At 39.2% G+C, this 23,574-nt stretch overlaps 1 protein-coding gene and 1 long non-coding RNA gene across 5 annotated transcripts; one reads left to right on the forward strand and one right to left on the reverse strand.

The window, feature by feature from the left end:
* Positions 1-3,725: 3,725 nt before the first annotated feature.
* On the reverse strand, positions 3,726-14,923 carry THAP1 (THAP domain containing 1). Of its 4 annotated transcripts, XM_077849395.1 has the most exons (4): positions 13,752-14,008; positions 13,268-13,659; positions 10,390-10,585; positions 3,726-6,587 (listed from the first exon to the last, which is right to left on the reverse strand). In XM_077849395.1, the coding sequence occupies exons 2-4, from the start codon at positions 13,318-13,320 to the stop codon at positions 6,213-6,215; spliced, it is 624 nt and encodes a 207-aa protein (XP_077705521.1). In that variant the 5' UTR covers positions 13,321-13,659; positions 13,752-14,008; the 3' UTR covers positions 3,726-6,212. The 4 variants fall into 4 exon arrangements, with proteins under 4 accessions (XP_077705521.1, XP_077705522.1, XP_077705519.1 ...); XM_077849396.1 differs by lacking the exons at positions 13,268-13,659; positions 13,752-14,008 and adding an exon at positions 14,155-14,923 and having other exon boundaries at positions 3,726-6,521; XM_077849393.1 differs by lacking the exons at positions 13,268-13,659; positions 13,752-14,008 and adding an exon at positions 14,155-14,892.
* LOC144284630 (uncharacterized) lies at positions 14,057-15,232 on the forward strand. The gene is made up of 2 exons (XR_013353082.1): positions 14,057-14,512; positions 14,894-15,232. It is a non-coding gene; the product is annotated as an uncharacterized LOC144284630 (long non-coding RNA).
* Positions 15,233-23,574: the final 8,342 nt, after the last annotated feature.

Genomic DNA, 23,574 nt, shown 5'->3' on the forward strand with positions numbered 1-23,574 from the left:
GAGTTCCAAATATTTATATCAGATAGATTACATCAATGCCATTGTTACTTAGGTGGGGAAACAGATTGCTGGTGCTTCTTATTGCACCATTTTCCTGGAAACCACCTTTACCTTCATTTTTTTTTTTAATTTTTATTTATTTATGATAGTCACACACAGAGAGAGAGAGGCAGAGACATAGGCAGAGGGAGAAGCAGGCTCCATGCACCGGGAGCCCGACGTGGGATTCGATCCCGGGTCTCCAGGATCACGCCCTGGGCCAAAGGCAGGCGCCAAACCGCTGTGCCACCCAGGGATCCCTACCTTCATTTTTGATAGTTTTGCTTACATATGATATTTTTGGTTAAAAAGTTTTTCTTTCATCGCTTTGAATGTCATCCCACTGCCTCCTGGTCTTCATTTTTTATGGTAAGAAATCAGATGTTAATCTTATCAGGGTTCCCTTGCATATGTCATTTTTCTCTGATTTTGATCATTTTTACTAGAACGCATCTGGATGTGGATTTCTTTGTATTCGTCTTAGTATTTTTGTTTCTTGAATTTGTAGATTAGTGTTTTTTATCAAATGTGTGGATTTTTCACCCATTATTTCTTCAAATATTTTTTTAAGTTTATTTTTTTAGTAATCTCTATACCATAGGTGTGGCCTGAACTCATAAGCCCAAGATCAAGAGCCAATCAGACACCCCTCTTCAAATATTTTTCTCTCCACCATTTCTTTTTTTTTTTTTTTTAAAGATTTATTTATTCATTATAGACAGACAGAGAGAGAGAGAGCCAGAGACACAGGAGGAGGGAGAAGCAGGCTCCATGCCGGGAGCCTGACGTGGGACTCGATCCTGGGACTCCAGGATCGCGCCCTGGGCCAAAGGCAGGTGCCAAACTGCTGAGCCACCCAGAGATCCCTCTCCACCATTTCTATTCCATCCTCCCTTCTGCTGGTCTTTCCATTATACATATATTGATGTGTTTAGGGGTATTAGGTTTCTCTGAGGCTCTGAGGTATGAGGCTCTGCTCATTTTCCTCATTCTTTGTTCTGTTTTTCAGATTGTGTAATCAATCTTCAAGTTCATTGATATTTTTCTGCAAGTTCAAACAATTGTTAAGATTCTCCAGTGAATTTTTTTTTTTCAGATTTTATTTATTTATTCATGAGAGACACACAGAGAGCGAGGCAGAGACACAGGCAGAGGGAGAAGCAGGCTCCGCAGGGAGCCCCGTGTGGGACTCAATCCCGGGCCTCCAGGATCCATCCTGGGCTAAAGGCGGTGCTAAACCACTGAGCCACCCAGGCTGCCCTCCAGTGAATTTTTCATTTTGATTATTGCACTTTACACCTCCAGAACATCCTTTTTAAAAATTTGTACCTCCTTGATACTTTCTTTTGTAAGATTTTATGTATTCATGAGAGAAACACAGCGAGGCAGAGACACAGGTAGAGGGAGAAGCAGGCCCTCCACAAGGAGCCTAATGTGGGACTTGATCCTGGACCCCAGGATTATGCCCTGAACTGAAGGCAGATACTCAACCACTGAGCCACCCAGGCATCCCCTTGATACTTGTTTTTTGATGAGATATTGTCATCATTCCTTCCTTATTTAAGCATAGTTTCTATTAGTTCTGGAACTAATATTTACATAGCTTAATTATAATGGCTGCTTTGAAGTCTTTGTTAATTCTGTTATCTGGCCTTTCTCACAGTTTGTTACCTGCCCTCCCCTCACCTCCCTGCCCTTCTCTCGTATGAGTTACACTATCCTACTTCGTTGCATATCTCATAACTTTTTGTTAAAAACTGGACAGATTTGACTATATATATTGTAAGATCTTTGCAGCCTTGAGCATGCACCTCATGACCTGGAGAATAGAGCTTTTAACAGGCCTTTCTCTATTTTCCCGATCTCTTTGTTAAACTATCTGCCTTTGCTGGTGTCAAACTCAGATGTTAGTTCCATGTCAGTGGATTGGGGTTTTTTTTGTTATTGTTTTTGATGATGTCCTAGAGCTTAAATTGCTCTGTAGTCTGATCTGATTAGATTCAGGCCTTTTTGCAGAGGTAGTTTTTGAGTCCCGTCTTTGAGGCTTGTTATGACTACAGGAAGGCTCTTCTTTCCCCTTTCCCTATTCTCTTTAGTAAATTACCTAGCCTAAAAATAACTTAGCTTGTTAATTTGGTGGAGCTACCCCTTTTAATTTTTTACCACTTAATTTTTCATTGTCCTTGGGAGCTCCCTTAGTCCTGAATCTCCCCCATACTCTGTCAGATAAAATCAGTTCCTTTGGTAAGAGCTTCAGACCTCTCTGTTCTCATGACTTCATCTCCCCTGGAGGGGATAAAAATTCTATGCTGCTACTCTTAGCTATGGTTGGTAGGGGCCATGATCTGCTTCTCCAGGGTTAATGTGCTTGCTTTATGATCAGAACTCAATGGAGATGGTAGCTTCTAGTCTTCTTGGCTTGCCTCCCCAGGGCATGGAAACGTCACCCCATGAGCACCTAGGAAAAGGGTGATCGGAGTCCTGGTACTCTTGGCCTGCTGCACCTGAGGTAACTCCTCCACCCTGAGTGGAAGCTGGGTGGAGGGAGTCCTGACATTTTGGCTGCACTTGCCTACAGATTAGCCTTTGAAACACAAATCTAAGGGGCTATGGGAATACTGGCTGCCTCTTCTTCCTTGGGAGATACCACAAGACTTGAGTGGGTACTTGAGGAGTGAACATTATCTTCTTGGCCATATCCACTCAGAATGGAGTTTCTGTAGCGCTCGGCTTTGTGTGTGTGTGTGTGTGGGGGGGTGGTGGTGACGGTGATGGTAGTGGTTTAGGGCTAGAATAAGTTGTAGCATAAATACCACAGGCTCTTAAAATTCTTTTAGAGGTTTAGATTTTCTTGAATGTTTCATTTGCTGTATGACCTTAAGATAATAAGCAGAGATCTTAAATGGTTCTTTAAAAAAAATTTTTTTTTAACCAATCATGGTAATTAGGGTGAACATGCAGCCATTCCAGAAGCCATTTGTCTATTGTTACTATCATATAGTTTGTCTCACCAAAAATAGTTTAAAAGAAAGGACATTTATTCATATCCCTTAGGATATTTTAAAAATGAAAATTTGATCATCTCAAAACCCCAAATACTATGAATTTAGAAAAGAATATAAATTCTTAATAGATTTGAGTTTAAAAAATATTTTATCATTCAGAAAAAATTCTCAATAGAATAAAACAACATCCAAGGTAAAAAAGATATCAAGACATGAAATTTTAAGAGCAAACTTTTCCATTATTTTAAGTACAATAATTATAACTGCTTTTTTGCTTGTTTGTAAAACACTGTTTGCCTTTAATATTTTTTTTCACATCAAGGATTGTATTTTAGTATACAATATATAAAATCATAATGCTCAGAAACACCAGTTACCATCATAAAAGCAATGCTGTTTACTCACTGGTCATCTGATTCACATGGTTGCCAATATCAGGAAGAGTAATAATCAAGCAGATTTGTAAATCTGCTCTTTTTTCCTTTAAATGCTATTTATGGATGGCTGCCTTTAAAAAATTCTGGAACATTAAACAGGAGTTTTCATTTTACAGATCATATGCACTTTTATTATTTTATGTTGCTTACTACTGACTTTATAAAAGCCATAAGTGTTGGATATGTATGTATATTTTTTTAATAACTAAAGATGATCAGAGAATATTAATTGAACCAAAAAAAATCCATATCAAGTGAAACTTTCATTTGCCTTCATCATTACTGTCACACTTCTAAGAAAGGGATTACACAAATTATAGTTAGAAAAGAAAGATTTCATGTGCTTGGACTTCCAAGTAAAAAGTTTTGCTAATAATTTTACACTGTTTACTGCAATAACAGAATTATTTTTAGTTCACATAACAGGTATACAATTACTAAACATTTAAATTATTTTACAAAATTTTAAAACGTCTTTAACTCGGAATTTGATGGTTCAAACTATGAAGCAGTCCAAAGTGAAGATTATATTTCCACTATAACCAAGTATAAAAAGAATGGCAACTAATTCTATCCTAAACCAGAAACCCATTTTAAAGAATCTCAGAAGAATAACTGCTTAAATGTAAACGGTAAACGACTTGTTATGGATATTTTACAAACATATTTCTGCAGGGTTTGGAAGTTATGCTAGTGTTCAATCATTTGTAAGTCCCTTCTAGTTCTAAAATTCTATGATTTTATATGCTTTCCTAACAGTTCTATTAAGAAAGTTACTTATCAGTATTGCCAGATTACATCATCACACATAGATGGAAATTTTAGTATGTTACTGTATGTGCTTAAAATAAATGTAATCTTTCAGAATATGCTGCAGTTCACATAAATCTCCCCATCACATTTGTTCCAGACTGAATTTCAACATGCTTGAACAGAACCTATTTCCTTTATGTGGCAATGAAATAAACAATACAGTAGACAAAATAAAATTTTAAAACATTCACCAAATGTTACAGCTCATATTCAGAAATAACCACCTGTACCTCAAACTCCCTATGTTAAACTATGACAATTTATTTAAATGCAAACAGCTGGTATACATGCTGCTTGCTCAGTTCTTTCCAAATAGGGATTTATGTTTGTTAGGAAAAGAAACTCCAGGTTAAATCATAATGTTACGATGCTAAGTAATTGGGATTGCCACTTTCACAATTCAATGTTGGATTCTTAGTTTTGGGGACACATACACACACTACTTCATGGGTTTCCAAAACAGTGATGAGATCCATGAATAACTAGAAAACATCCTCTGATTCATTAGAGTTAGTTCTGTATGCATTAGACCACATAACTTCAAGTAATCTTCTCATTATAATTTTCTATTTTTGAAATACTGGTTCATAAAAAATCAAGGTATCATCCACTGGCAGCATAGCAGTAAATTACACTGAAAACCACATGTACAAAAGACACTTTTGAATGTCATTGTTTCATATTTTTAATACTGCCTTAGAAGACCTGTTCTTCAACTACCTCAGTGTATTCTGAAATGTAAAATAATTATAATAGGAATAATTATTCTAAATCTAAGTAGATAATTCCTAAGGCAGTATTTGTTTACTCAGAACATATTTTCATTTCAAATATATAACTAAAACTTCTCACGTCAGAACACAACTCATAGTTTGAACAGAAACTTCAGTGTTTAAATCTCAACGTTCAATAACAAACACTACATATTAGGTTGCTTTGGAATACAAATCACTCGGTTAAATAAATGGGATATAATTTCTAACTTGTGTTAAAAGTGAAGAAATCCTTTTTTATGTGAAGATGTGACCAAAATCAATTGGTCATATTACAGTAGAAATCAAACTCTACTGACACAACACATTTGTTAGAGATTTGTATACAGATATAACAACAGTTGGGAACTAGATGCTCCTTAAGCTTGGGGGTAATGAAAGAAAAAGGCATACTATGGATCAGGCCCCCATTTTTATTACTTGTTTAATAACAATGCCTACTTTATTGAAGAATGTCTCTTCCACTGGAAATACACTTCTGGTTTAATAATGTTAGTGGGGAAAAAAGGCAGACCCACTTTTAAAGAATGATTCATCCTTATTTACCTACATTGACTAGGTATAGAATGACTCTTCATTTTCTGCTCTGAAGATAACCAATTTATTTTTTGAAGTTTTGACTTGTCAACTTATTTTTGATAAGTGATTAAGAAAGATAAATCTTCTGACTTTACAAATAAGAATATGTGAATAAGAATATATATATTTTCTGAGAAGTTACATCTCGTGATCTGACCTATACTTCTGACTTACAATGTAACTAAATTCCTTTAATAACCTGCATTAATTTTAAATTTTAAACTTAAATTGTCCTTGTTATACTGTTCACATTCACTTTATTTCTCATTTTTACATTTCTATAAATACCCAAAAAACAAAACTCCTCAATTTGAAACCAACTTATATTGGAGTTCTGAGGTTAGTCTTTAACTTTTAAGATATTTTGTTAAAATGTAAAAACCCTGAAATTAGAAACAAAAATTTTACAATTTTACAGTATATATCTAATTTATTTAAAAAAATATTCTGAATTGTTTTTATACAAGTAATCAAGTGTTATTTTTTCAAATGAAACTCCTTTATAGGCTAGAAGAGGATGTGTGGTGTTGCCCCATTAAAAGCCAATACAAATATCTTTTTTTTTTTTATGCTGGCACTTCAACTATTTCAAAATAGTCATTCGGCAAAATCACATAACCTCTTTCTGATATGTCGTCCTTCTCTTTCTGGAAGTGAACAACCTCCTTTAATTTTTCAAGCTGTCGTTCTTGTCTTCTGCATCTCTGCTGTGCAGTCTTGAGCTTCTTTCGGAGTTTTTCAACTTGTTGTTCTAGCTGATGAATCCTTTTTCTCTGGTGCATTGTATCCTCCACAGTATAGTTGTGGTCACAGAAAACTGAGAGATTATCAGGGGTCTGAAGAGGAGGCATTAGTAATCCAATAGCAGCATCAACCTGGGAAATGGGAGGTGTTAAAGGAGGTGGGGGAAGCTGTTCTTGTGGCTCCAGAAGATCTTCCTTCTACAACAATAATGCAAAGTAGGTTCAAGTTTAGTAACTACAAATAACAATTTAAAAGAACCCCTGTGGAATTTAAGAATGACATTTTTATAAGTTGGACAACCTAGAAGAAATGGTTAAATTTTTAGAAACACACACTCTTCCAAAACAGGAAGAAATAGAAAGTATAAATAAACCAATCACTAGTAATGAAATTGAAAAGGTAATCAAAAAAGTCCAGGACCAGATGGTGATTCTATCAAACACTTAAAGAGTTAATACCTATTCTCCTCAAAATATTCTAAAAGACAGAAGAGAAAGGAAAGCTTCCAAATACATTCTGTTAGGTGAACAATACCCTAATACCAAAAACAAAGACACTGAAGAAAACTACAGGCCAAAATCCCTGATGAACAAAGATGCAAAAATCCTCAACAAAAATACAGGCATATTTGACAATACATTAAACACTCAACAATACACTAAAAGGATCATTCACCACTATCAGGTGGGATTTATTCCAGGGATGCAAGGATGGTTCAATATTCATAAATCAATATGAAACACTACATTAACAAAGGGTAAAAATCACACGATCATCTCAATAAATGCAGAAAAAGCATTTGACAAAATTCAACATCCTTTCAATGACAAAGTCTCAAAAAAGCTGGCTTAGAGGGAAAATACCTCAAAATAATAAAGGCCATATATGAAAAACCCACAGCTAACATTACACTCAGTAGTGAAAACTGAGAGTTTTTCCTCTAAGATCAAAAGCAAGACAAGATGTCCACTCTTGCTATTTTCATTCAACATAGTACTGTAAGTCCGAGCCATAGCAGTCAGACAAGAAAAAGAAATAAAAGGCATCCAAATTGGTAAGAAAGAAGTAAAACTATCACTATTTGCAGATGACATGATACTATACAAAGAAAATGCTAAAGACTGCAACAAAAAACTATTAGAGGTAATAAGTAAAGTTGCAGGATACAAAATTAATATATGGAAATCAGTTGTGTTTCTATACACTAATAATGAAGTAGCAGGAAGAGAAATTAAGAAAATAATTCCATTTATAATTACACCAAAAAGAATGAAACACCTAGGAATAAATTTAACTGAGGTGAAAGACCTATGCTCTAAAAACTACAGAACACTGATGAAACAAATTGAAGATGACACAAATAAATGGAAAGATATATCATTTTTATGGACTGGAAGAATTAACATTGTTAAAATGTCCATACTACCCAAAGCAATCTATAGGCTCAATGCAATCCCTATGAAAATACCAACAACATTTTTCACAGAACTAGAACAAATAATGTTAAAATTTTGTACAGAACCCACAAAAGACTCCAAACAGCCAAAGCACACTTGAGAAACAACAAAGCAGGAGGTATCATAATCCCAATTTTGAGATATACTACAAAGCTGTAGTAATCAAAAGTGGCACAAAAACAAGACACATAGGTCCATGGAATAGAACAGAAAGCCCAGAAATAAACCCATGCTTATATGGTTAATTAATTAATCTACAACAGAGGAAATAAGAATATCTATTAGGTAAAAGACTCTTCAATAAATGGTGCTGGAGAAACTGTACAGTTACATGAAAAAAAAAAAAAAGAAACTGGACTTTTTTTTTTACACCATACACAACACTAAACTCAAAATGGATTAAAAACTTAAATGGGAGGGACGCCAGGGTAGCTCAGCAGTTGAGCATCTGCCTTTGGCTCAGGGCGTGATCCTGGGATCAAGTCCTACATCAGGCTCCTTGCATGGAGCCTGCCTCTCTCGCTATGTCTCTCATGAATAAATGAAATCTTAAAAAAACAAAACAAAACAAAACAAAAAAACACCAACAAAAACTTAACTGGGAGACCTGAGACCATAAATATCCTAAAAGAAAACATAGTAATTTCTCTGACATCAGCCTTAGAGACATTCTTCTAGATGTGTCTTCTCAGGCAAGGAAAACAAAAGCAAAATAAACAATTGGTACTATACCAAAACAAAAGCTTTTGCACTGTGCAGGAAACCATCAACAAAATTATAATGCAACCTAGTGCTGGGGTGCCTGGGTGGCTTAGTCAGATAAGTGTCCCACTTTTGATTTTGGCTTAGGTCATGATCTCAAGGCTATGAAGGGGGGCCACATGGGGGGCTCTGTGCTCAGCAGGGGGTGTGCTTGAGATACTCTCTCCTCCTCTGACCTTCCCCCCAGTGCTCCCTCTAAAATAGATAAATCTTTTAAAAAATAAAATAAAAATAACGTGCAATCTATTGAATGCAAAAAGATATCTGCAAACACTATACCTGCTAAGGAGTTAATAACCAAAATATATACAGAACTTAGATAACACCACACCAAAGAAATATAAAATCCAATTAAAAAATGGGCAGAGGACATGAACAGATATTTTTCCCAAAGACATACACATGGCCAACAGACACATGAAAAGATACTCAATATTACCAAATCAGGGAAATGAAAATCAAAACCACAATGAGTTATCATTTTAGATCTGAGTGACTAATATCAAAAAGACAAGAATTTACAAGTGTTGGCAAGGATATGTGCTGTTGGTGAGAGTGCAAATTGGTGCAGTGACTGTGGAAACAAGTATGGAGATTTCTCAAAAACTTAAAAATAGAATTACCATATGATTCAGTAATTCTATTATTACTGGGTATTTACCTAAAGAAAATGAAAACACTAATTTGAAATATGTACCCCTATGTTTACTGCAGCATTATTTACAATAGCCCAGATACGAAAGCAAACCAAGTGTCCATTAATAGATGAATGGATAGAGATGTTCTGTGTGTGTATGTTGGGGGGGGGAGGATATACACATATATCTATACATGCACATACATATATACACACACATTAGAATATTACTCAGTTATAAAAAAGAATATTACTCAGTTATAAAAAAGAATGAGATCTTGCCATTTTTCAACATGCATGGACCTAGAGAGAATTATGCTAAGTGAAAAAAGTCAGAGCAAGACAAATACCATGTGATTCCACTTATATGTGAACTCTAAAACACAAAACAAGTGAAAAAACAAACAAGTAGAAACAGACCCATAAATACAGAGCACAAAGTGATAGTTGCCGAGGGGAGGGGATGTGGGGATGGGAAAAATGAGTGGAACGTATAGGCTTCCAGTTATGTGTTCAAGTCACAAGGATGAAAGCTATAGCATAGGGAAGATGGTCAGTGGTATTCTAATAGCTTTGTGTGGTGACAGATGGTAGCTACAGTGTGGTGAGCACAGCATAATATGCAGATTTGTCTAATTAGTATGTTGTACATCTAAACTAATGTAACATCATCATGTGTCAATTACACTTTGATTTAAAAAAAGACTTTTTTTGTGAATCTTTAAGATAGAAACAATTTAAAACAAAAAAATTTAAGTTTTAATTATACTTTTTCACCTGAAGTAGAAATGGGATGCAAAAAAGAGAGAATGATAAGATTTTATTAAATACAAAACACTTAAACTGAGGGGGAAATACTTTGGAACTGAAAAAGAAAACCCAAAACTTATCAACATACACGTAAGTAGTACAGAGTGACCTTAAAGTAACTTACAAAGCTAGACTGACTTTCTTAGTGTGAGTATATTTAACTTTAATAAACTACACTTTGTAGTTTTAAAAAGTACATCATTGTTAACAGTGAGTTATCTACCAGTGATGGCTTCTAGGTAACACTGATTTTCTTTACATTACTTTCAATTTTCCACAATAAAAACATGAATTTTATAAATAGAAAATCCATTATATTAAAACACACATTACCTTGTCATGTGGCTCAGTACAGAGAAATATTGTGGGTACAGCATTCTCTTTCAGCAACTTGTTGTTGCACTCCCTCTTAAAGCAGTCCGGAGTAAAGTGCTCCGAACAAATACTGCTATATTTGGTGGGTTTAAAGTTTTTCCTTCGGACAGCTGCCTCCCATTTTTTGCAAAGACTGGGTCGAGTAAGAGGGAACCTAAGAAGAAGAGATAATTCAGTTCTCTGACCTTATTTTAAAAGAAAAAAAAAAAAAGCACATCTAAACTTTCATGTTTAGGAAAGAACCATTTTATATTGTTGTTTACAAGCTAAGGGACATTTGATTAAAACACTAGCTCTGCAATTTTTTTTTTTTTGGACGGTTTTTAGTTGTGCCTTTATTCACCTGAGTTAAGAATGTTTTAAAGATCCTATAAATAAAATGACCAACTACTAGGGTGTGATAATAAGTCAACCCTCTCAGCATGGAATTTTTTTTTTAAGCCGTATTTGTGGGTGTTCTCTGTGATGCATCACTGAATTCTACTTCTGAAACCAATATTGCACTGTATGTTAACTAACTAGAATTTAAATTAAAAATTTTTTAAAAAATAAAAAGCAGTATTTGTTATAGGAATCTTTTGATCACAGGGTGGTTACGAGAATGTCAGAAACAATGATGCAAACAATATAAATAAGACAGGCTGATTAAAAATTTACAAAAAGTAAAAACATACATATTGAAGGTCAGCCATGCAGACAGATGCATGCAATGGGAAGAGGAGATGATGGGAAGCTGGAAGTGGAAGTCAAGGGACATGTGCAGTACTATCACTGGTCTCCCTCCATTACTTTCAAATAAATGAATAACTTATTTTCACTAACTTTCACTAAGTGATACAGGTATTGCACACACATCTAAATACACAAGGGTAGGGCAGCCCAGGTGGCTCAGTGGTTTAGCGCCGCCTTCTGCCCAGGGCCTGATCCTGGAGACTCAGGATTGAGTCCCACGTCAGGCTCCCTGCATGGAGCCTGCTTCTCCCTCTGCCTGTGTCTCTGCCTCTCTCTCTCCTCTCTGTGTATTCTCAGACATAAATAAATAAAATCTTTTTTAAAAAATAAATATACAAGGGTAATCATATAGCTTCTCTGTCTCATTTATTAATGTTTAACTTTTTATGTCAAAGATACTAAGAGTTTCAAGTAAAATATATACTATAGGGTAAATCTGTACTGATTTTTTTTAATCAATGAAAATAAAATTATATGTTTATATCTACATACTGCAGAAAAAGAAGGTTCTAGTTCTCTTAGGATCAATTTGACAAATATGAATTAATCGAATTATAGTCAAATCATAATGATAAATTTAAATTTTCATGTATTCATTTATTTATATATGTTTGGAATTGAAAGGGGGTGGTTGATTAGTTTCATGAACTTGGATGCCCAAGTGTCTCCTCAGGTTTGGGAAGTTCTTATTTGTTTTTTAATTTTTAAGTTTTTATTTACTGGGGCACCTGGGTGGCTCAGTGGTTGAGCATCTATCTGCCTTCAGCTCAGGTTGTGATCCCGGGGTCCTTGGGATCTAGTCCTGCATTGCGCTCCCTGCAGGGAGCCCCCTTACCCCTCTGCCTATAGGTCTCTGCCTTTCGTGAATAGATAAATTAAAATTTTTTAAATTTATTTTTTAAAAAGATTTTAATTTACTTATTCACAAGAGACACAGAGGCAGAGACACAGGCAGAGCGAGAAGCAGGCTCCATGTGGGGAGCCCAACGTGGGACTCGATCCCAGGTCTCCAAATCACGTCCCAGACTGAAGGCGGCACTAAACCACTGAGCCACCGGGGCTGCCCAATTTTTTTAATTTAAAAAAATAAAAGTTTTAATTTATTTTAGTCTTCTGATTTGTTTTTAATTCCAGCATAAGAATATTATTGATCTTATTTTACCTCGAAATCAACTGGAATATGTCCATCTGGCCCAGAAAAGTGGGCTTAGAAAGGGTTTATATTTACTGTGATTTTACTTTTCCAAGTCAAGTATCTAGTGAAATGGGGAAACTGGAAAGCCAAAGGATGCTTCAACTCCATGTTCTAGCTTCTCTTCTACATAAGGTATGCCAGAGCTATCATGAAGAACTAACCAATCTTTGGGACAGTTCTTTTCTTTGCCCAGAACAGCTGCTGCCACTGGGCCACCATGTAGAAAGTGGTAGAAGATCTCTGCTGGAAATGGCCTCCAGAAATACAACAGATGGTAGCCATCACCAGTAAAATTCAGCCCCTTGGGCCTCCTGTCTTACACACTACAATGATCAGGCTGTTCATGATGGAGTTCTGTGAGAATAATTCCCATCTATTTCCAAAAAATTGTTCTTTATAGGTAAGAAGGAGAGGCAGATCAGCTCCTCCTTTGACCCAATCATTTGACAGCCAGCAGAAGCTATTTCTGATGTGTGAACGCCATCCTTAGTTTCTAGTACCAATGAAGGGTTTTCCACATTTTTAGATTCTTTGATTAGAAATGGGGTTGTGCAGAGCTGGCTGTAACATAACAGTGTCACCGTCTTCTGATCTACTCCTACACTTTCAAAGAACTGGAAGTCCATTCATCAGCTTTCAGAAATTCCAACAAATAAAGAAGTGATCTCAGGATATACTGAAGTAGATCCTGGAGTGTTAGGTGCTCTCAGTCGTCCTGCAGGTGGAGGGCAGGATGGGGATGGTGGTGGTGGTCCATCAATCAACACTCAGATCTGCGTGGTAAGGCACTCATTTCCCTGGGTCCCTCTTCTACTAAGCATAAAATGCACCCACATCCCCTGTTACACACGACCCCACCAAAAAAACTGACGGAATACTTAAATTTTGCTTTTGTAATTATTTACTTACGTATAATTGCTATAATTTGCCATCGGTTTGGTAATAATAATGTAAATAATCATATTTATAATAACTTAAAGTCTGTAAACACTTTATTTGGCGGAATGAAAATGCCATCGAGTCCCACTTTGCAGACATCCGATGATCACGAGGTCGTTTCTCCCACAGGCCTCTCTAGCCGCCAAAGCCATCACGGCCCCGGGACCTGTGGGCTTCCTCGGGGGCGAGCCAGCTGTGCGGACCTGGGACCCCATCGCTGCGCGCCAACTGAGGTCCTGGCCGTCCCAGAGGCTCCCTCCGACAGCCAGAGGTGCCCCGAGGTGGGCCCCTAGGCACTGAGTGCACACGTCCTCCCCGAAAGCCTGAGCTGCTGTGAAGCCGGCCTCCCAGGCACGCCAAGGCTGGGAAAAGAGCGGCTCCGTCACGTTCACAGCCTCTGTCTCGGCTCCGTACTGACTCAGGAGGCGCTACTACGCCCTCGCTGCCCTCTTACCCCGAGCAGAGGCTCGCGCGGCGCCCACGGACGCCGCTCCCGGGGCGCCGACGCGTCCACGGCAGGCGGCGGACGAACCCCGAGCGTGGATTCCGACTCTCGAGCGCAAGAAACGGCCATGGCAGCCACGCGCAGCCGGAGGCGGCAGCACGAGAGCTCCGACCCAGGCGGGTACACCCGCCGCCCGGCGGACGGGGGACGGGGGACGGGGGACCGCGAGGAGGACCGGCCTGCCCCGGCCCCTCGTCGAGGCTCGCGCGCACACCCGCTGGCCCCGCCCCTGCCCCACCCCGCCCCTCATCCGGGCTCGCGCGCACGCGAGCTGGCCCCGCCCCCGAGCCTAACCGGCCGCTCGCCCCCAGCCCGAGCTGGGCCAGCCCCGCGAGACGCGCGGGGTACTTACTTGTGGAAAGAAACGGGCTTATCCTTATCGTACCGGTTCTTGCAGCCGTAGGCGGAACAGGACTGCACCATCCTTCCGGCCTCCACTCACTTCACTTCTGCCGCTCCCGCAAGCAGGAGAAGCGGCTATCGATGCCGCTGCGCTGCGCTTTGACACCCTCACTCCTTCTGTAGCTTTGGTCAACAGTTTCTGTGATGATAAGCTCCCCCGCATTGACTACTGTGCCCGTTTTGTTGTTTGCATTAGCAGAAGGACCACAGCCATCGCCCGTCTCCCATCTCCAAGATGGCGGAGGCAGCTTCAACCTCACCTCTCGCGAGGAGTTTGTCCCACTGTCTGATGAGCCCCGAGGTCAGAGGTAACGTTCCTTGGGAAGCAGGCCATTGGCTAAGGCCAGGCGTTGCGGTAGTGGGTGGGGCCTCCGAGCTTCCGGAAGAGGGAGAGGAAGTGTTTTGGGAGTAGCGGAGAGGCGAGGGGAGGGGACGGAACCGTGAGCGCGGGGCTAGACTCCGCCACCTGCTTGGCCCCGTGTGTTAGTTTATCTGGGACGATGCGGGGTGGAGAGCAGCGGGGTCTTTGGGTGTGGTGGCGTAGAGGAGGGCAGGTATGAGGGTGAGGCCTTTGGGTAGCTCTTCCCGTTTCTCTCAAAGGGCAGCCACAGATGGAATATGATCTGTGAAACTCTGTGGACCCTTGCCCACATCGCCAGGCTTCATCCCATTCATTACCTGCCCTGCAGGTGTCACAAGGCTCTGAGGGCGCAGGCGCCTGAACTGTGGCAGTGCGAGCGGACACTCGCTCCCGCCGGAGGGCGTAGCGGTAGTGCCCCGCAGGTGCCGGGTGGGATCGCGAGCTGCGCGGGTGGGTCCGTCCGCTTGCCTCCGGCGGCGTGCCCTCCCGTCTGCAGGTCGGGGCCTGCGAGTCTGCAGCGCAGGCTGGTGACGAATTCCACGGCTCTATTGTACTCTTTCTGCCTCCCCCCGCCCCAGTCCTCGTGGTTCCCCAGGGTTCCATCCTCCGCCCTCCTCCTCCTAAACACCCTGCTGCTTGAGTTCAATAAAACGCTCTGATTTCCTAATGGTCTTCTATTTCTTATGTAAATTTTTCTGCCTTCGATTATCCTCTGTGAATTATGTGTTCAGTTGCTTAAACCGGAAACCTTAGATTTCTTTCCCACTCTCTACATCTGTTTGATGACCAGGATAAGTTTATAAAGTAAGTAAATACTTGTTAAATCCATCCCTCCTCTCCTCGTTGTTCTTGATCAGGCCCTCTCGCGTTCTCTTAACCATGCAACAGCCTCTGACCGTCCGAGGTCTCGTTTTGCCTCTCCAGTCTATCCTCCACAGAAGGTAATTGTCATACACCTGTTCACATCTTCAAAAGCTGCCTCCTCTACTCGATAGTGTCATAAAGCCCTTGAGGACCGGCTACCTCTACCTTTTCACTGTATTCTCCATCCACTTGTCTTTGACTCCTTCCTACCATCATGTTTCACACAGGGCAGGCATTCTCCTGGCTTCCATAAATAGCCTGTTTGCCCTTAGGCTGAAATGCCTCTCACTGACCTGTCCACCTTCAAGATGTGGCTCAGGTGTTATGTTTTCTAACATGCTTTCTCTATCCTCTTTTTCTTAAGCCTCTCAACTTAGGCACCTCTCTTGTTCCAACGAAAACTTTGCGTTTAACCTCTCTGTATATGAACCATACGTTACTGTATGGTTGTCCTACTTCATGGACTGAGGCCCTGTTGAGGAGGACTTTGTCTTAGCCTTGTAACCCCAGCAGCTTGCAGTGTCTGGCATTAAGTATCTAGAAAATGTTTGTTAAATCAACTGGGCCCAGAAAACTTGAGGAATTTCAGAGCCATATCCTTTCACCAAATACTAAAATAATAGTTTATTAGCATTTCCAGGGATAGACAGAAATTTCTTCTGTGGTTTACTGTGCATGCAATAAGGATGAGAATGTGATAGGGATGCCTGGATGGCTCAGCAGTTAAGCTCTGCTTTTGTCTCAGGGCATGATCCTGGAGTTCAGAGATCCATCAAGCTTCCTGAGGGGAGCCTGCATCTCTCTCTGCCTATGTCTCTGCCTCTCTCTCTCTGCCTCTAATGAACAAATAAAATAAAATCTTTAAAAAAAAGTGTGATACCTGCTTGTGAACTGAAAAGTATATTTTAACTAAGAGTTCACTGAAATTGACTCATCAGCGATTCAGCAGATATTTACTCAGCATTTGCTATATTCTATGCACAGTTCTAGGGACTTGAGATACATAAATGAACAAGACAAAGATTTCTGCCTTCACGGAGGTAATAGTCTAGTGGAGGTTGGAGGGGGCAGACAAAGAACATAAAACCATATGACATGTTAAAAGGTGAAAGGGGCTATGTGGGGGTGAGGAGGTTGCAATTTTAAATACAAAGGATAGGACAGGCTTAGTAGAGACTACTGAGCCAAAATTTGGAATGGGTAAGAGTTAGCTAGAAATATATCTGGGGGAAGAGTCTTACAGGCAGAGGGAATGGCTAAGGTAAAACTCTTGAGGCTCAGTGTCCCCAGCCTGTACAAAGAACAGTAAAGGGGCCCGTGTGACTGGAGCAGAGTGAGCTGGGGGGACAAATAATAAAGTCAGAGGAAACAGGCTGAGGTCATGTAGGGACCTGTAAGCTAGCGTAAGGACTTTGACTTTTACTCTGAGATGGAGAGTTTACGCAGAGAAATGATCCAGTCTTTTAAAACCATCACTTTGCTGTGTTGAGTATAGATAGCAGGGGGTACTTAGAGGCAGAGAGACTGATAGGCAGGCTTCTATGGCAGTGTAGGTGAGAGGATGGTGGCTTAACCTGGCTGGGAATAAGGAATAAGAAGTGATCTTGTCTTCTCTCCTTTTCTTCCCTTCCATTTCTTTATTTACATTTATTGAGCAAATGGCAGACATTATGCTAGGTCTGGGAATATACTGGTGAGCAAGATTAACAGTCCCTATCTTCACAGAGCTTATTGTAGTAAGGGGAAGACAGACAATAAGAAGGTGAATAAAATAACATTGTGCTGAGATGCCTGAATACATAGAGGAGGGGTCACTAGCTGGGGTAGGTGGATCATCTGAGAAGGGAATATTTCGCTGAGAAAGAATGGAAAAAGATCTAACACTGAAGAATGAAAACGGGGAGGCTGGGAAGAGCATTCTCCATACAGGGAGTGTGTACTGAGGACCCGTGGCAGCAGTGAGTTTAGTTATTTTCTGGGAACTGAAGGAGGCTGCGGCATGAGCCCAGGAGCCAGGGGAATCAGGGCATGAAGTGAGGTTGACATACGTTTAGATTTTAAGTGCAGTAGGAAGCCAATGAACCTTTTTAGGCAGGGAGAGACATGACATTTTTAAACGTCATTCTATTAGATGAAGAGCTTTTCAGAGGGGCAACAGTGCAAGTGAGCAGCAGACCAGTAAGAGGCCATGGCAGGCTAGTAACACAGCTTGGTGACTTGGACTAAGGTAGTGGTAGTGGAGATGGAATGACCAGGATTTGAGAACATGTTGGATGTAGAAATGTCAAGGCTTTGTGCTAATATGAGAATGCAGAAGAGAGAGGAATCAAGGTATTAAATTTATGGCTTGAGCATTTAGATGGAGGGATGGCCTTAGAAAAGAAAACAAGTGCTATCCTCTTCTCCCCACAAAATAGAGGACTTGCAGAGTGGGAGCAATTTCTGAAGTGCAGTCATCAGTTCTGGGAGTGTAGGACTGGAGAATGTCAGAAGAAAAAGACCAAAAGTACTCAGAGGTTGGTCATACAAGCTACTAAGGAAGCATGCAAGGATCACCAACCAGTGCAGAGCACTCTTTTGAAGTTTGTAATAATTTTTAATCAGTTTGTTTAGAGTGAAACTAGTCAGTTTAGTTACTTGGTTGGATTTCCTTTAATGAAGTTCTCTTCTTCAGTCCCCCTTTTTGTTTTCTTTCTTCTAGGTATTAATAACTTAGAAGTGAAATCTATATTTTTATTATTTATTGACAATAATCCTAATGTTTCCTTACTTTGAAATGGTAAATTTATTTTAGTATATGTGCTGCCAAAGCAAGCACTGCAATGGTAAATTTATTGACCAAGTAAATTGCCTGTAATTTTTAAAATATTAATTGAACTGAATGTTGAATTTTTCTAACCCCCCCCCGAATTTAAATTTTCCACTCTTGTGTAGTCTCAAATTTAATAGAAAAATAATTTCCACTTTCTCTAAACTAATATATACGCATTGTCTGTTTTTCTTCTCTCCTTTGCCCATTTCTTGTCAACATATTTCTTAAGGCTCATATAACTATTCTCTACTCACCCCTCTCTGGTCAAGGGGTGATTGCAGGGAACATTTATTTCAAAGAGGATGATCTTTTTAACAATTCAAATGGCCATTAATCAGTTGAATGAATAAATTGTGGTATAGTCATACAAAGGAATACTATACAGCAGTCAAAATAAAGAAACTATGACCCGCAACAATATGGATGGTTCTTACGTAATATTGAAGAAGTCACACAAAAGCAAATATATGATCCTGTTTTTTTACAGAGTAAAAAAGGGTTGGTAAAAGTCAAAAGTTACTTTGGGGTAGAGAGGGAATGAAAGGGGGCATATGAGATGGTGGTAATGTGTCTTTTGACTGAGGTGATAGTTAAACAGTGCGTTCACTTCATGATAATTCATCATCTGACCCTGATGATTTAGAAAATCTCTGGTGTAAAAATCTGAGGGTCAGTGGAGGGGAGGTGGGTGGAGGATGGGGTAACTGGGTGCTGAGCATTAAGGAGGGCACATGATATTATGAGCACTGGGTATTATATGCAACGATGAATCACTAAATTCTACCTCTGAAACGAATAATACACTATATGTTTAACTGAATTTAAATTTAAAAAATTGTTTTTGAATAAATAAATAAAATCTTAAAAAAAGGGGGGGGGAATCCCTGGGTGGCTCAGCTGTTTAGCATCTGCCTTCGGCCTAGGGCGTGATCCTGGAGACTCGGGATCGAGTCCCACATCAGGCTCCCTGCATGGAGCCTGCTTCTCCCTCTGCCTGTGTCTCTGCCTCTCTCTGTCTTTCATGAATAAATAAATAAAATATTTTTAAAAATTGTTTTAAATCTGTTTATTCAACTTTAATAAAACAGCTTATTAAGCAAACAAGGGCTACACAAGATATGCAAAATTGCCTTTTAGAGAATGGGAGAGATGTTTATATACTGATTTGATCTCTTCATTTGATCCCTTACATAAGTATCAAAATGAATGTATGGGCAGCCCGGGTGGCTCAGCAGTTTAGCGCCACCTTCAGCCCAGGGCCTGATCCTGAAGACCCGGGATCAAGTCCCACGTCTGGCTTCCTGCATGGAGCCTGCTTCTTCTGCCTGTGTCTGTGCCTCTCTGTATCTCTCATGAATAAATAAAATCTTAAAAAAAAAAAAAACAACCAAAATGAATATCTGCCTTAGCTTTATATGAACATTTATGGGAATGAGAATAAATGGGGTAAACTGAGGAAGGCTGGTTAGAATTCTGCTTTTCAAAGTCTTAAGAAACTAAGAGCTAATTCACTAATAGGTTATTTTTTTTAAAGGAAATAAATTGATAGTTTTTTAGGAAAAAGGAAAACATAACCCTTGACATGAAAAGGATAAGTTGTCATAATTATTCAAGAAGGGTAAACTTTGTCTTCTTGTTTGATAACCTGGAAAAAAACAAGCCACTTGTTTTGATGTAGGAGAGGGCTAAGGACTAAAGATGTTTTAAATTCACTAATATCTAATAGTTCAGATTTTAATTTCTATCCAACTATGCTTTCTTTTTTCTATAAACAACTTTTAGGGGTGCCTAGGTAGCGTAGTTGGTTAAGAGTCTGCCTTTGGCACAGGTCATGATCGGGCTCTCTGTTCATCAGGGAGTCTGCTTCTCCTTCTCACTGTGTGCGCTCTCTCTCTCAAATAAATAAAATCTTTAAAAAAAAAAAAACCCTACAAAATTATTTTATTAAAAATCATTTTTAAACCCCAAAAAACAAAAACAGCAAACAACTTTTATTAAAAGTACCCTACCATTTATTCTCTCTGGCCCTCATTATCCTTATCTGTAAAGCTATGGGACTAAATTTTTTTTTTTTTTTAGATTTATTTATTCATTCATGAGAGACACAGAGAGAGGCAGAGACATAGGCAGAGGGAGAAGGAAGCTCCCTGCAGGAGCCTGATGTAGGACTCGATCCCAGAACTCCAGGATCATGCCCATGAGTCGAAGGCAGACACTTAACCACTGAGCCACCCAGGCATCCCTAAATGAAGAAATCTTAATTTGGAATCCTGAATGGCCACGTCTTTGAATCCTCTGAAAGAAAATTACACATACATGTGTATATATGTGTATATATATATGCATATATATATGCATTTTTCTGGGAGGCTATCTGTAGCTTTCATCTGGTTTTCTAAGGTCCCTTCCAGTTTTAATATCCTAGGATTAGTGACACAGTAATTTTCATGTAGATATAAATTGTTTTCTCTGATCAGAAGGATTAGTGTTTTGATCTGAATGTCAGGTATTGTTTTTTTTTTTATTTTATAAAGGATTTATTTATTTTAGAGAGCAGAGGGAGGGGCAGAGGGAGAGAGAGAATCTTAAGCAGGCTCTTTGCCCAGCATAGAGCCCAACACGAGGCTCAATCTCACAACCCTGAGATTATGACTTGAGCAGAAACCAAGAGTCAGACACTAAACCAACTGAGACACCCCGGTGCCCCATGGATGTCAGGTATTTTTAAATACTTTTTCAAAATTCTGTTTTTAAACAAATTAAAATCCAAACTGTTAGATGCCAGTGAGTTTAAAACATCACTAGCCTTTAGCCCTCTCCTGTGTCACGTTGTACTCCTTAGAAGGCCCACAGCTATATACCAATAGTTTGAAGGAGCATTCAGGACAGTGTGCAAATATGTTTAGTGTTTCCAACTGGGTGTTTACTCCTCTTGTGCACCCTTCTGGGACATGGACCAAATCAGAGGATGTAGGTGGATGGGGATGACAGTGACTGATGAAACCTCAGATTTGCTTGCAGTCAGTACATCAGTGCTTAAATACTGATGCCATGAAGATGGTCTGGTTCTGAGAGAAAAACGAAAGCTCAGTGTTTGTCTTTATTTCTATAACAGTATCACATCCTGTCAACAGACCTTAAGGCCCACTAGCCTGGGCCTGGGAAACTCTAAGTCTTAGGCCATAAAAATTTGAATGCCCTTTCCTATTCTGACCCACTCCCTGGTTTATGGGGTGCTGTTTAGAAAAACAGAAGACCCTGGAGTATATTAGCATATTTAATGTTTCACAGGGGGGTAGGGGAAGGTATTGGTGCAAACATAAGGGCATAGACTCACAAAAGAATATTTCAGCATCATAAGAGGATAAAGACCATACAATCATTTCCCTAGATGCAGAAAAAGCATTTGACAATGTACAACATCCATTCATGATAAAAACCCTCAACAAAGGAGGGTTGGTTGAGGGAATACACCTCAACATAGTAAAGCCATATATGAAAAACCCAGAGCTAACATCATACTCAATGGTGAAAAGCTGAGAGCCCCCCCTCCCCCCCCCCCCACACACACAGTCTAGAACAAGACAAGGATGTCCTCTCTCACCACTTTTATTCAACGTAGTACTGGAAGTCCTACCACAGCAATCAGACAAGAAAAAGAAATAAGAGGCATTCAGATTGGTAAGAAAGAAGTAAAACTTCCACTCTTTGCAGATGACATAACATTATATATAGAAAACTTAAAGACTCCACCAAAATACAAGAACTGATCAGTGAATTCAATAAGGTTGTAGGATTCAAAATCAATATACAGAAATCCATAGCATTTCTATGCACTAATAATGTAGTAGCAGAGAAATTGAGAAAGCAATTCCATTTATAATTGCATCAAAAAGAATGAAATCCTAGGAATAAATTTAACCAAGGAGGTGAAAAACCTGTACTTTGAAAACTACAAAATACTGATGAAACAAACAAATTGAAGACAACACAAATAGAAAGATATTCCATGTTCATGGATTAGAAGAGCAATATTGTTAAAATGTCTATCCTGCCCAAAGCAATCTACAGATTCAGTGCAATCCCTATGAAAATACCAACAGCAATTTTCATAGAACCAGGAAAAATAATCTTAAAATTTGTATGGAACCACACAAGATCCTGAATAGCCAAAGCAATCTCAAAAATGAAAAACAAAACTGTTGGTATCACAATCCCAGACTTAAAATATACTACACAAAGCTATAGTAATCAAACAGCATGATAGTGGTATAAAAATAGACACAAAGATCAATGGAATAGAGGGCCCAGAAATAAACACACGATTATATGGTCAATTAATCTTCAACAAAGGAGGCAAGAATATGCAATGGGAAAAAGATAGTCTCTTCAACAAAAAGGTGTTGGGAAAACCGACAGCTATGTGCAAAAGAATAAAATAGGACTACTTTCCATCACCATACACAAAAACAAATTCAAAATGGATTAAAGGCCTAAACGAAACCATAAAAATCCTTGGAGAGAGTAAGCAGGCAGTAATCTGACAACAGCAATAGTAACATTAATCTAGACACATCTCCTGAGGCAAGGGAAATAAAAAAAAAAAAAAAACACTATTGGGACGACATCAAAATAAAAAGCTTCTGTGCAGCAAAGGAAACAATCAACAAAACAAAAAGATAACTTACTGAATATAGAAGATATTTAAAAATGACATATCCAATAAGAAGTTAGTATCAAAAATACATAAACTTCTACAACTCAACACCAAAACAGCAAATAATCCAATTACAAAATGGGCAAAGACATGAACAGGCATTTCTCCAAAGACGTCATCCAGATAGCCAGCAGTCACTGAAAAGATGCCCAACATCACTAATCAGGAAAATGCAAATCAAAACTACAGGAGATATTACATCACACCTGTCAGAATGGCTAAAATCAAAAGCTCAAGAAACAAGCATGGATGAGGAGATGGAGATAAACAAACCCTCTTGCACTGTTAGTGGGAATGCAAACTAGCGCAGCCACTATGAAAAAAACAGTATGAATTTTCCTCAAAAAAGTTAAAAACACAATTACCATATGACCCAGTAATTCCACTACTGGGTATTTACCCAAAGAAAATGAAAATACTACTTTGAAAAGCTACATGCACTCCTATGTTTACTGCAGCATTATTTAAAATAGCCAAGATAGGGCACTTAGGTGGTTCCATGGTTGAGCGTCTGCCTTTGGCTCAGGTCATGATCCCAGGGTCCTGGGATCGAGTCCCACATTGGGCTCCCCACAGGGAGCCTGCTTCTCCCTTTGCCTGTGTCTCTGCCTCTGTC

Source organism: Canis aureus, chromosome 15 (genome assembly GCF_053574225.1).
Source record: "Canis aureus isolate CA01 chromosome 15, VMU_Caureus_v.1.0, whole genome shotgun sequence".
Classification (NCBI taxonomy): Eukaryota; Metazoa; Chordata; class Mammalia; order Carnivora; family Canidae; genus Canis; species Canis aureus.

What these genes read in the sequence shown, in the direction of transcription:
- THAP1 (XM_077849393.1), bottom strand. Translation starts at nt 14,225, where the DNA reads ATGGTGCAGTCCTGTTCCGCCTACGGCTGCAAGAACCGGTACGATAAG. An exon ending in AAGCCCGTTTCTTTCCACAA is followed by an intron (nt 10,586 to 14,154) that starts GTAAGTACCCCG and finishes TCTTCTTCTTAG; the next exon opens with GTTCCCTCTTACTCGACCCA. An exon ending in GTACTGAGCCACATGACAAG is followed by an intron (nt 6,588 to 10,389) that starts GTAATGTGTGTT and finishes TTATTGTTGTAG; the next exon opens with AAGGAAGATCTTCTGGAGCC.